Source organism: Adiantum capillus-veneris, chromosome 27, assembly GCF_014529385.1.
Source record: "Adiantum capillus-veneris isolate H3 chromosome 27, ASM1452938v2, whole genome shotgun sequence".
Taxonomy (NCBI): Eukaryota; Viridiplantae; Streptophyta; class Polypodiopsida; order Polypodiales; family Pteridaceae; genus Adiantum; species Adiantum capillus-veneris.
Window position 1 is genome coordinate 67,911,820 of NC_140957.1, and position 14,281 is coordinate 67,926,100.

Sequence of the window (14,281 nt, forward strand, 5' to 3'; positions counted from 1 at the left end):
ATATAAATGCAGATCTAAACGACCTCCTAGTAAACATGGGAGAGCAAGCGGAAGAAGAAAAGAAAACACTTCAGAAGCAGATAGAAGAGCTGAGAGGCCAGCAGCAAACGGAAGAGCAGCAGTTCAGCACCGGGCCAGCAGCCATGGAGGGAATTGACATAGAAAATGTGTCAGATCCAGTGGACACCACCATGCAAGAGGAAATCCTGGTAGGACCCTCACAAGAGCCACAAGATCTGACACAAGAAGAAGAAGAGAAGCTGCAAAAGGCCATAGAAGCGGCAGTCAGAGACACAGCCAAAGAAGCATTGGAATGGGAGCAGAGAGTGTTTAAATCAATGACTATTCAGAAGATAGATGCCAGTAACCTTCAGCGTGAATGGCTACAACCCTCTCTCCCATATCCTCTGCTAAAATACGAAGCTGCTACAATCAACAAACGAATAAAAGAGCAGCCAACAGTGCCATTGTACAAAGCAGATATCTCCAAACCTGAAGGAGTCAAGCTGATAATGGACTCTCAGCACAGGTGGAGAAAGGCATGGCTGACAAAGTATCCTCAATATCTAATCCATCTGGTAGAGGCACCTAAAGTGATCAGAGATAACCTCAGTTTCTGCCCTCTACCAAGGATGAGAACGTGGAAAGCCCACGAGCTACTCTGCAGAGAAGCCAACCCACTTGGCTAAATTACCTGAAGCTACCAGGCTTGAAGGCAGACGAGAGAATAAGTGAGCAATACACGGTGAAAGCCCTAACGGGCGCCATCAAATTGTTCATTGGCTCGCCTGACCTATCTTGCATCATGATGAGAAAGATATGTAAAACACTTTTGGCAGTCTTTGAGACATTCAAACCAGGCCAGGCGACAAACAGTATCTTCTTCTTTCAAGATACATACAGATGTGCATACAATCTGCCTGGTCAGCCTTCTCACGAGGTGATACATGCATTGTATCAAAGGATTATGTTTTTGCCATCTTATCACCTCCAGACCTTTGAAGAAGCCTTCTACACCGGCTTCTTCACAATCAGCATAGATTCTACCTATTCTTGAGTTTGCTTACAACAGTGCTAACTTGTAACGACTGGATTTAGTCCTTTCATGCTAATGTACGGTCTTCAACCTAGATCACTAGTTACGGTGGGGTTAGCGATTGAAAAACTCCAACAGGTCAAGGATTTTATTCAAGACCATATGGATATGTTGAAATTGGCTCGTCAAAATGTTCGGCAAGCACAGGATCGGTATAAGAAGTACGCTGATCGGAAACGTCGACAAGTTACCTTCACGAAAGGGGAAGAGGTATTTTTTTGTGTGCCAGAGCATTCAAAAAGTCTGAAGACTAGGCCAACACCTAAATTATCTCTGAGATACTATGGGACTTTTAAGATACTTAAGCAATTTGGTGATCGAGCCTACATACTCTCATTACCTGCACACTCTGATATTCATTCGGTATCTCATGTAAGTCGTTTACGTAAAAAATTGCATGGGGACGACAATGTCATTGACCGCAATAGATTCTGGTTGATTTTGTTGAGCCTCCTACCCAATTGCATGAACCTGTACGAATCTTAGACTATCAAGATTTGCGTATGCATCATCATGTACGTCGACAAGCTTTACTCGTGGAAAGATTGACCCGAAGAAGGTACCACTTGGGAAAACATTAGTGTTCTTAAGAAGAAGTTTCCCACTTTTGTTTTTGAGGACGAAAACAATTCTCCTAGGGGGGAGTAATGTCATGCCAAGGGCAACCCTGGGTGGTCACATACCGGGCCCCGACTGCTAGCCAGCAGTGGCTTGATATATCCTATGCACATATCTAAGGTATGAGACGGTTTAGTCTCGATTTTGTTGTTGGCATGCATTGAGTAAGAGATGAGATGTGTCTCCTTCGCGAGTGAGCCCCGCCATGCTCATGAGATAGAGCATTTAGATGTGTAGGACATGTCATTATACTTTGCAGAGACAGAGGTAGAGCAACAATGCTCTAATGAGACACAACAAGTGTCATCGGATTCTTTGCAAACACAGGGAGAGTGGGTATGCTTCCTAGAGACACATGAAGAGATGATGGACGTGAAGTTCTTTGATATGCTCATGCTAGAGGCTGATGAGTTGATGTTAGGACACAAAGTTCCACTTATGGATGAGAGGGATGTAGCCATCCCACTGTCGATGATGACACATCCATATATGATGAGTAGTTCTGGTGATGCATTGCATGCAGATAACACTGAGGAGGCTAGTATAGCTAGGTTTGCACAAACTTCGTCAGCATTCAGGCATCTCATGTACGACCTATTAGTGTCAAGGCCCAACCTAGTAGCCGTAGTGGGAGCATTTGCAACAGGGATTGTCAATCATACGGTGATTGGCACTAGCATGATGCATTGTGGAGCTATGCAAACTATACATAGTTGTCTATTGGATTTAGATGTAGGCTTTAGCATGGTACACATGCTCGCCTATCACTAGAGCCGATACAACTGCATGTAAATCGACTAAGCGAGCCAATGGACAAAGGTTAAGAGAGTTTATCACATGTTTTCTTGTACATAATAGTAGTTTAGCTAGTAGGGCCCACTTATTGCACATTCACCTTTAAGTGGGAGGTTGTCGGGGTAAAGGTGCTGTGTCTTTGCACAAGGCGAGGCAAAGAAGTCCGATGTTCAGTCGCCCACTAACAGCTACCTTAATCATGTATATATACAATGAATAAGGAGCTCCTCAATTTGAGGCTTGCTCCACCCACACAACGCTATCCTCTTCCCTCTCCCGCACCACACCGCACACACACGCATCCGCGCACTCAACAATACCACGATCAAAAGATTCAAGGTTAAAGAATAAAGACATGTTTGATGAAAGGCATAGGATCATAGCTAAAGCTATTGAGGAAGGTGACTGGGAGTTGGTGTATGATAGTAGTCTTGACAACCAACACTTAACAATAAGAAATATTTCAAAAAAATGGTTTGGTCCTCATGTTGTTAAGCGTGTGCATGTGAATGCAACTTGCACTTTGCATGATGTGGATGTGACAGCAACGAAGATTCCCATTGCAAGGAAAAGGATTGAGTTGTTCAAGGGAAGAGGTGATAGACATCCCTTTGATTCACAAGGAAGTCAAATTGAAGGTTGTGATGAAAATGCTATGGATGGGGATGAAGAAAGAGAAGATGATGCGTTAGACCCCGTTGATAATAAAAATGAAATTGACATGTATGCTGACTTAAATAAAGACTAAACCTACAAAGAGATAAGTGTGAAAGATGTTGGAGGATGCGCAGGTTTAGAGGGGGTGGATGTTGTGCCATGGCACATGCATAATGTGAAAATAAAATATTTACCTTACTCTGAATGCTTCTAATCTGTGGGAGAAAGTCAAAATGGATGTTACAATCATGATGTCGTGCCATGGCACGTGCATAATGTGAAAACAAAATATCTACCCCACTCTCAATGACTTTGATATGTGGGAGCAAGTGCTATAGTGTACATAGTGTGATATATGCAAAAACGGATGCGACGATTATTGTCGTGTACTTACCTTACTAGGGGCGTCATAACCCTAGACGTGGCATCATGGCATACTTTCTCTTCTTAACATGATAAATTTGGTTTTGAAATGTACGTATGCAGAGTGCATCATGGTGGCACCTTCGTTTCGCTTAGAAAGTTCAATGTAGGGAACACCGTCCAAAAATATCACCTAGCGTGCGTAGCCATAAAAGATGTATCCAAAGTGCTTGACAAGTGAAAAATGGAGGTTAAACATGCAATTTGAGCCCAAAGAAATGTTTCCACAAATTTTGAGGAATTTTTCCCAACTCGCTTGAGCTTGTTATAGACAAAAAGATCATTTTGGACTAAAATTGGCTAAAAATGACCATAAAATGTTGAAAAATAACCCAAAAAACCCTTGAAAAACTCCAATAATGGATAAATATGCCATATCAACGATGGTGCCATCATTGCTCAAGCTGATGGGATGTTTATAGAGCAAAAAATCAGTCATTTTTGCAATCTAATGAGGGAGATACAACAGTTTGAAGTAGAGGTGCTAGTGTAGTCCCGTGCTATTTCTACCTGTGTTCGAAGCGGTGAGGCCACTAGTTAAGGTTTTCTCCCTTTACATAAGCATTTTGGATTATCTAATGAAGGGCCTAAGCTTCCATAAAATAGTTAGACGAAGAATTGAAGTGAAAAACTAGGGTTTTTAACAAGGCAAATGAGCACTAAATCTGTGCAATTGGGAGCAAGGCTACACCATCTTCGATTTGCTTGATTTGCTCGCGAACTCTCACAATCAGAGGCCCGATGCGTTCCTGGCCGCACTACGTACTTCTTGACAACAGAAACAATTCACATATGTCCTTTATCTTTAGAACATATTCATTTACAAACCCTTGTTTGCATAGTATTTAACTTCTATCAATTGCAACTCTTGCCTTATTATTTGGTCACATTTAGTGAGATCAAATTGCTCTTAGCACCCTAGGGGAAAATTTGTATCTTTTGTATACCCACTAATTGTATTCTACACATTGAAAGATAGCCAATACATAACCTTTCATACTCCTAGTGTAAAATACAACTCATGAGTTATGCTAGCCTTTGCTCGTGGTCACAAATTTGTCCCAAATTCACCATCTCGAATCTAAACATCAGAAGTTTGTTGAATACTTTCCCTATTATCAAACATGAACTTTGAACTGAGAGGATCTGTGTGTACACATGTGAGAAGGGTTGGTGCCTTTGTGTGTGTGTGTGTGTGTGTCTGTGTGAGAGAGAGAGAGAGAGAGAGAGAGAGAGAGAGTGTGAATAAACAATGCAAAGCAAAGATTGGCAGGACGTTTACCCTTTGTGTCGTGTAGGATTTTGCAAAAACAATCCAGAGAGAGAGAGAGAAAGAGAGAGAGAGAGAGAGAGAGAGAGAGACGATTAACCTGTGGCCGCATTTTACACAATTCCTCATCACTCCATCTGCAACCAAGATCCTCTCCTGGTCTCTATCAAAACCCTAGTTCTGCACCCCTTTCTCTGCCCGCCACGACGCCCGCAGGTTTGGACCCATCGCCCACCCACACTGAACCGCCTATTGAGCGGATCGTCTGCTGTTCTCGAAACCCTAACCTTGTATTGGCCACCCCAATCTCGGTTAACATCTGTAATTCTTTGTGTGGGAAAGAGAAATGGTCGGAGGGATGATTAAGAGAGACGATGGATTACCAGCAATAAGCAGCACCAACATCTTCTCTGCTCTTGAAAGCCGACGCAGGAAGTCCAGCAAGAAGAGATCTGAGAAGGAGAAAGGCGAATCGAAGGGCAAAGAAGCGCAACAGCAGGAGACTACCCCTCAGGTCTGGACACCCGCCCCTGTCTCTGTTACCTCTTGGGCCGACTGCGAAGAAGATGATGACGACTACTTTGCGCTCCCAGCCTTGCCACCCATTGTCGATCAACCTACAGAATCTGCCCTTGATGCCTCACATGAAGATTTGAGCCAGGTGAGGTCTTTTGATTTTGCAAAGCTCTTCTCTTTGCATATGCTTATATGTTGTTTATGCCGCACTTCAAGTGAAAGCTTTGGCTTTTGATATGTTTCTACATAGAGTTTATTTGATGCCAAGTCTGCATATGGATGCTACACCATCGAGTTTTGATGAATGACTGGCAATTCAAAATCGCCAATCAAACCGTGAATCTGTTGTCAACAATGGTGACGGATGCCCCTTTATTGGTGCAAATACTTCACCTGCTTGTCATGCGCATCTCTTAATTTAGATTTCAATGTGCTCTTGATCTGAATTTTGGCATTTTTTGTGTGCCTTGCTCTTGTATCTTATAATTTTTTCAGCTTGCTTGATTGTTCCTTTAGACCCGCATTTCCAAGCAGTGGATAACATATTAATTAAGCACTCTGGGGTTAGATTTGTTATTCTGCCTCCTGCTACAAGATATGCCTGGCACCTTATTCACATGCTTTTCTTTTAGGTCATAGCACCACATGGAAATAGCTTTACTTGCTTTTTCTCATGCTAGGTCCGGTAGTGATGAAATGAGGGCCCAAGTCTCCCAAATGCAAGATTCTGTTATTTTGCCACCAAAATAGTTTTCTTATGTCCTTCTCGGGGCAGTGTCATCTAAGTGTCACTGTGCAGATGAGAGAAGGGAAGGATAAGGTATGGTCTTCGTAGCAACAACATGATAATTATGGAGGATGTACATCTTGGGCCTCTTAAGGAGGGCAGAGGTTGTAGTGCACATAACATTTCTATTTGGTGTTGTCGACCATTTTGGTGGGTTCTTGAATATTTTGTCACGAGGTCAGAAGTTTTGACAGGAGTTTGAGTGCATGTTCCTTGTCATAAGGCTTTATTCACTTTAATTGATTGGGGCTAATATTGGGGATTGGCATATGTCATCATCGATCAAAATTCTGTTTTTGCATTTAACAAGTCACTGCAGCATCATGGTTCAATATGTGACACGGAATATTTTCTTGCTTGAAATCTCATATTGGTTTAATGGTTGTGATAGGAAAGTGAAGGAGATGAGGAGATTGATGATGCTGACGACGAAATCGAAGAGGAAGAACCGGAGAATGAAGGTATCGTGGAGATTGGGGAAGTCAATGCGAGTACCGTTGTTGCTCCAGTTGCTCGTGAGCCTGATAGGCAGTTGTCCAAAAAAGAATTGAAGAAGAAAGAACTTGCAGAGCTAGACGCTGTCTTAGCCGAGCTCGGGCTTAATCCGAAGGATGAGAAAGGTATATAGTATGTCGATGACCACAACTAAAGCTAGTGAAGTTGCGAATTGAGAATTAGGGTTTACACTCATGTAAGGGTATGTTCTGTGGTGCTTGCTTCAGATTCTCCTGATCCTAAGGAGGAGTCTAAGGAAGAGCATGTTAATGGTGATATGGAGAATCGAAGTGAAGATCCAGGAAGTGGATCTGTTCTCACAGAAAGCAAAAGCTCGAAAAGACGAAAAGCAAAGAAGGAGAAACCTGTCAAAGATGAGAAAGAGGATGAGTCTATTCAAGAGGTTGATGCTGGTAGAAAAGAAGAGACTGCAGCAGATGAGGCAGGGGAATCGAATACAGGACCGACAGATCGAAAGGAAGTTTTGAAGAAACTCGCTTCAATGAAGAAGAAAAAGTCATTTAAAGAGAGTGACGGTGCTGCAAAAGCGGCGGCCGCTGAAGCGGCCATGAGAGCTGCGAAACTTGCGGCTGCAAAGAAGAAGGAGAAGAACCACTACAATCAACAGCCTGTGAGGTAGATAGAAGCCACCCTTAAAATGTTGTGATGTGATTTAAGGGGTCCACAAGCGATGTTTCAGCATGTCTGGTGTCCAATGTTTGTGCTAGTGTAATCGAACAAGGCTGTCTCAATATGACAGTCAAATGCATTCAATGCTGAAAGTTTCCATTCATCATAACAGGTTTTGCTAGCCACTGGTAGTTTGGACTTGTTTAGCTTTTGTTTTTATTGATCTGTGACCTCAAAATGTGCTTGGCTAGACAATCTTCTTCATCTCAGGAGGGGTGGTAATCTTTATTCTTGGTATTATGTAAGGCTATCGGTTTGATAGACCTGCTCCTTTTGTTTTAATCTTTAGAATGGGGATGGATGTATGATATGGCTTTTTGTGCAGTCAATCCTCTGCTTATGTTGAGTTACACCAATTATGGGTGGGCAGAAAAATTTTGATTCCAAATTTGCTCTGTCGGCTTATGTTGAGTTACACCAAAAATGGGTGGGCAGAGAAATCTTGATCCGGTGTTTACTTTGTTGCCTAGATACTGTAATTATGCGATAATTCTGTTGCTCCATGAGTACTTGTATATATTTGTAGAGTTTTCTTTTGACAACCTTAATATTGACTTTGGTTTGATAGACCTGCTCCTTTTATTTCCGTCATGAATATGGGATGGAGTAAGGAAAGATCCCCACTTGACCTTTGCCTGTAATGCGGGTGACTGCATGGCAACCGGCGGAGGTGAGGAGCCGTGCGGGAGCACGCATTGCAGTGGAAAGGTCACTTGGTAACCTTTCCTGGCAGTGGCCGTCATGTGTCAGGGGGAGGGGGGCAATGAATGGCAGAGGTCACTTGGCTTAATTATTTTGGGTGCCAACTTATTTGTTTAGGATTGAGCTAAACTGCCAGAAGGCATTTACCTTGTCCGAACAGAGCTGACAGTGGTGTGACTGCGATGACAATGGCATGTCTGGCGAGACAGTCTGCAGGCAACAGTGTTTTTTTAATACGGATGCTGATTTGTCATAATCTACAAGCATTCCCAGTGGCAAACAGCAGATGGATGGCAGAAACTGATTGTGTGCGCTAACATGTTGGCCCATGCAGTCATTCCAGCAGCTGACTGTTTGACTGTGCAGTAGCCAAAATTTTCCAAGGGCTGATGCTTCGAAGATTGAGCAGCTTTTGTACTCAAGTCTGCAGAGGAAAGCCAGCAGATGGATCATGGAGGCTTGGGATGTGTTGACCCTCTCCATCACAACGGATGGATGAATGCTATTTCAATCCTGCTTGTGTGTTCTGCAAAAATTGAGAAATCTCAATTCGGATTTTACTCTGCGTAGATACTGGAGTTATGTGATTGAGTGTATTATTTCGAAGTTTTTCCGACGAGCTTGTTAGGGACTTCAATACAGTGTTACGCCTCAAAAACTCCTATCTTCCTTCTAAAGATGAACACTGGGAAGTGGTACCTTCCCCCATGGAAGGGCATATTTCACTTTACCCTTTTAGTAATGAAATATCGGGAAGGTTACAAGTCAATTTGTGTTTTACTTAGCAACATGTTTGATGAAGAATATAAGCAGGCGCGTGTTTGGTGAACAGTGTAGAAGCTCTAGTTCAGGTCTAGCATGTCCATGTTTTCTTAGTTAGATGGGCATTTTAATCTTGCGCCTCTTCCATTGGCAAGTACTCTATATCCTACAGAAGGGAAATTGCCAAATTGGCCCTTCCAATGACAGTATCATAAAAATATGACCTTTATAGGACTGAAGAACTGCCGTACCGAAGGGCAGATGGGTCTCATCTCCTATTGAGGGGGTCACTTCATGGTTTCCAGCAGGTGCCATCCGACTGGCTTTCTTTCTTGTGAATTGATTTTTAACTTACTGATAGGCCCTCAAGGCAAATTGCCGGGGATTGTGAATTGGAAGTGTGGGTCGGTGTTACACATCTGCCACGGGCATTAAGGTGCTCTGTACACACAATTGTTCATATGAACCAAGGATGGAAAGGTGAAGATAATTTAATATGTCCATATGAGGGAAGGGGGAGAGAGAGAGGGGGGGGGGGGGGGGGGGGGGGGGGAGGGTGGGAGGGGTCATTTAAAGGCTACTCTATAACTGTGAACCAGCCTTTGTGTCAATGGGTGCCACTGTAGTTAGCTGAAGATGCACTTTCTGCTTGTAAAGATGGTGTGATTACATGGGGCAGTTCTATATCGATGTATCATATAATGAAACATGTGCCATAGAAAATCTGTTCAAATGTTGCGTGCCTCGTTACAGCATGTGGGTCTCAAGTGAAGACTTTTTTAATGTACATTAAGATCCTTGAGAAGTATAGTGTGTGCTTTCCACTCTAAAGAGCAAGGCCTCATTTTGGGAAGTGGGGTTTAGGATAGTTGGCAACCAACATAGGTTTCTATTGTCACTCAGTTTGTTGTCAAATTGGTAGTTTTTTGACAAGGAACTCATGTCTATGTTGAATTAACTAATTTTTAACCTTTGAGGTGGGGCAAAAAGTTTAATTATGCAGGGAGGAAGAGATTAAGAAAGATTGGAGTCGGAAGGCTCTAAAACCTGTACTAAGAATCCCTGCATTTGATATTTCTCATTGTCCTAGTTTGGTTATGTTTGGCCTCTTTTAGGCCAATAGGTAATAGTTTCTCGTTAAGACTGTTGCTTGTAATAATTATTTAAAGTTGAATATTGTTTCAAAGTTTAAGTCAAGTAAGCTTCTCTAGCTTATTTTTCCTTATCCGTTTCTAAAAACATTTTCAAGTAATTAATGTTTTGTTTTGTTTTACTTTTTATTCAGATACAAACAAGGTGATTTAGGTTTTCTTCTTTATCCGTCTTTTTGTTTGCTTCTGTATTTTTGCCACTATTTTAGCCCCTATTTTAATTCTAAGGCTTTCTGACTTATGAAGGTATGTTCTCTCACCATTAGGATTAGGATTATGTAAATTAGCCCTAGGAAGATAATATGAAAATTAGGGCCAGCAAAAATCTCTAGGAAAATGTGCATAGGTAAGGTACTTGTACTAGTCATAAATTCTAAATTCAAGGAATGTACTCAGGAATATGTGCAAAATTCTAAATTAAGTGTCGATTAGCTTTTAAAAGCTACTTTTTTTGGTTTTTGTTTTAATGGGATTTTTCAAGTCGAGACGAGAAATCTTCACTAGCACGAGGCTTGTCTTAGAAGGGATTTTCGATGCAGTTGAAGTTGTGGAGGCTCAAATTTGTTTCTAGCACTGCTCTGTTTTCAAAATCTATAGTAGCTAGAACGACGTGGAGACACAATAGCTCTAAACAATCAATTGCTACCATAGATTTTGAAACAATATAAGAGGGTCAATGTTAACCAATGTTGATGTATTTCATTTAGAGTGTAGGATAACTATTTCAATCACTCCCCCTTCTCCTAAATAAAGTCTTCCATCCCTTCTTTGTGAGGGTGGGCGTGAGCACACCTGCAGTTTCTCTCTTCCCACCCCTTCTTTGTGAGGGTGGGGGTGAGCACATCTGCAATTGCTCTCTTCCAATCTCTCTCTCTCTCTCTCTATCTCTCTCTCTCTCACCCACCCAAGTGTGGTAGATTGGTTATGCCATTTCCTTCTTGAATAACAGGTCTTGAGTTCAACTCTGGTAGGGTAGATCTTTGAGGTCTCTTGGGATAGTTTCCTACGACGTTAAAATTCTCTTCTTCTTCTCCTTATTCTCTTCTCTCTCTCTAAATTGCTTTCTATTTTCTCTCTATCTCGCATATTTTGCGGACACATAAGATTATATAACTTTGTTTAAGAGGAATAATTAAGAGAAAACATGATTAGGTATAGATATTAGGAGTATAGTCTCTCGTTCCCATTGTTGACTGTAATTATTAGTGATCTACTGACCATTATAATGACATTTTTGTGCAAAAACTATCTGTGGGCCACCTATTTTAAATTAGTGCTTTATTTTTACTTCATGAGAATCTTTTACCATATTTAGGCTTAAAATATAAGCCTAACTTGTAGCATAGTGACGGGACAAGGTTTTCATGGCATGTATGCACATTTTAGGGTCATACACCCGTCCAAAGGTAGCTTAAAAATTGAAAAATGGATTATGAAGATAGAATCTTCCTCTTCCAAACTCCACTTCCTTTAGCCTTGGTTCACATTGATATTGCTTTCTTTCCATTTCTTTTTATGTTTAGAACTCAAAAATCTGTGTGTGTGTGTGTGTGTGTGTGACACACACACACACACACTTCCATAGGACGTCTTTTGGTGTGGATGACTTACAGACCTACATGAAAATATATCTTTTTCGATGGTTTTGCCTTATTTTGTGTGTAAGACCTTTCTGTTTGTCTCTCTCTCTTTCCCCTCTTTGTGCTCAGGCACCAGAGTTGGTTTTTTCCTGCTTTATCATGAGGCACATCCCTTACTAGCCCAATCCCCCCACCCCCAAACATGTAGGTTCCTTGGGGGCTCGGTGGTATATCAATCACAAACCAACACCAATTGGTTTTATAATCTCTAGATTCCCTTTACAAGCTGACATATTTAGGTTTCTCGAAAGCTCGGGTACATATTAATCATAAAACAACATCAACTGGCTTATAAACCCAGGATCCCTCTTACAAGCTGACATATCTGATATTACTGGAGCACACACACACTTAACTTGTATACAAAGATTGACACACATAGATATGCTATGCAAGGTAGTTTTTGCCTGCCCTAACGTACGCTCTCTATGAACTTACTTCTTAACTTGAGTATAGTCAGGGTCACTTACCCCCAATGCAACATAGGACTACTCTTATCACTATTATTTTGGCATTGCAAGACAGTTTCAATCACAAAATGGATAAAGTGTCAAGAAAAATCTCAACACACATTTACATATGTGTGTATAGGATGTGGGTTTCAAAAGATGGCATGATATTATATAAACTCTTCACGAACATTGTCAAAGTTATCTCTACTTTTCTTGACTACATGAACAAGGGCTTCTAGGCCGTTGAAACAACTAGGCTATCTTAACTACCTTCATTAAAACTTTAAGATTAGGTGAGCTACTCTCACTACCACACTTGGAAAAAATTCCGTTTGTAGAGCACTTTCAATATATAGCTTGGGTTCTGGCTTGCTACTCCACGCCTTGCACTCCCAACTCCTTGCCCTGCCATTCCCAACACTTTAGCTCGTAGCACGATACGGTACACACACACACACACACACACTTTGTCACTATACAGGGCGTGACCTACACATACACACACACACACTTTGCCCTGCCGTTCCCAACACTTTAGCTCGTAGCACGATACGGTACACACACACATACACACACACTTTGTCACTATACAGGGCGTGACCTACTGACCTACCTAGATTGGACTTTCTATATTGGTGGGATGGAGGGCCTGCTTCTCTTCTCTATACCATGAAAGGATAAGTCTCATATATTTTTTAACTGACAGTTCTAATTGTGGGTGACCCTTCCCCATGGGGTGTCAATAATTTCTTGGAAAATTATTAATTTATGTCCTCCCCCAATGCCGGGTCCGTCCATGCTGCCACATGAGTCCTTTTTCCCCCATTCATTCTGTCTCTCCCCCTCGACTCTCTGGTCTTTCGACACGCTCGGCTAGGTCCTCGCCTGTGATATTCACTCCCCACCTTCGCCTGGTGTAAATGGAAGCCATATATGCTTATGTGATGTACGTACCCACCCCTCGGATTGGCCGACTGGTTGCATCTTGGGATATTACAAACCATGGACTCCCTCACCTATTAACTCCTCTTTCCCTCTTCCTCCCTATGCTGACCTAGTACTTGCTGCCCTTTGAAATTTGTACAACTTTGCTCTTTTGAGGCCTACAAGGAGCTGGATTCATGAATTTGGAGTATTTTCCAAGGATGGCTATGTTGCCCAATTGGATTTCATCTTGAGGAGGATTAAAAGGTGGTAACAACAATGTGGCCACTTCTCATGGTTCTTTTGCAAGTGGTAAATCACTTGCTCCAAGGCGGTTCCGTTAATGACATTGTTATTTGAATTAACTATAGATGAAGGAGTTTAAGCTCCTTTACAAAGGGTTTAAGCCCAATTAGTCTTGCATGAACTGAATTCAAACGCCCAGTGATGATGAAAGAGCGCCCGACCAAGGTGAAGGAGCTGGTGATGCTCTTGATCTTGTTGCTCTCTGCTGCCAGAATTGCCAAGAACTCCTTCTTCTTCGATTTCTCTCTAGAACGTTTCCAAAACCTCTCTCTTTTTCTTCACCAAAAGCAACTCCTCACATTCAACAACCACCAAAAAATTGACAGTTTTTTTTCTCCTTATTGGGCGAGTTTGCCTTCTTATTGTTATTCGACTTTGTGCTTCTATTTTTGGCTCCCTTTTCATGTGAACCACTACTTTTAGTTGCTATTTTCAGCATGACTTGTGGTCCAAGGCTCGCGCGTGAGTCCCCCCCCCCCCCCCCCCCCCCCCCCCCCCCCCCAAGCAGGCAAAAGCGTGGGCGCTATTGGTGGGAGCCCCCCCCCCTTTAGCATAGGGCATCTTGCCCTCAATAAAAGAGATGGACGTAAGAACTCCCTTCACTGGGCATTGCGACATCAGCATGTCGTCCACTAGTGTCGATGGCCACCGCTGCCTTCTCCTTCACCAAAACACGCCATGGTTTTGCCTAGCAGCGCAAGGCACCGCCCACGCAACGCCTCCTCCATGGCTCGCGGGAGCTCCACGCTCTCCCCTAATGAGGCATGTTTTAGGCTATAAAGCCTTCGCTTGTCTGTATTGCCCCCACATATGGGATGAAATTGGTGCCACATGGCACTCCACATTTCATTTGACCTCCAACTTCCTCAAAAATGTCATTAAAAACTACGAGGGCAAAAACCTTTTTGCCGCATCTCTGAACAACTGTCATTTATGGCCCACCAATCCAGTGGCCAAATAGTCAATCCTTATTGAGAGCCACTGTCTCGGACTTCAA

The 14,281-nt window shown here is 42.4% G+C and overlaps 1 protein-coding gene across 1 annotated transcript; it reads left to right on the forward strand.

The window, feature by feature from the left end:
* The first annotated feature begins 5,072 nt into the window (after window positions 1-5,072).
* On the forward strand, window positions 5,073-7,456 carry LOC147422139 (uncharacterized). The gene is made up of 3 exons (XM_086503167.1): window positions 5,073-5,520; window positions 6,554-6,782; window positions 6,885-7,456. Exons 1-3 carry the CDS (start codon window positions 5,206-5,208, stop codon window positions 7,295-7,297), a joined length of 957 nt encoding a protein of 318 aa, XP_086359293.1. The 5' UTR covers window positions 5,073-5,205; the 3' UTR covers window positions 7,298-7,456.
* Window positions 7,457-14,281: the final 6,825 nt, after the last annotated feature.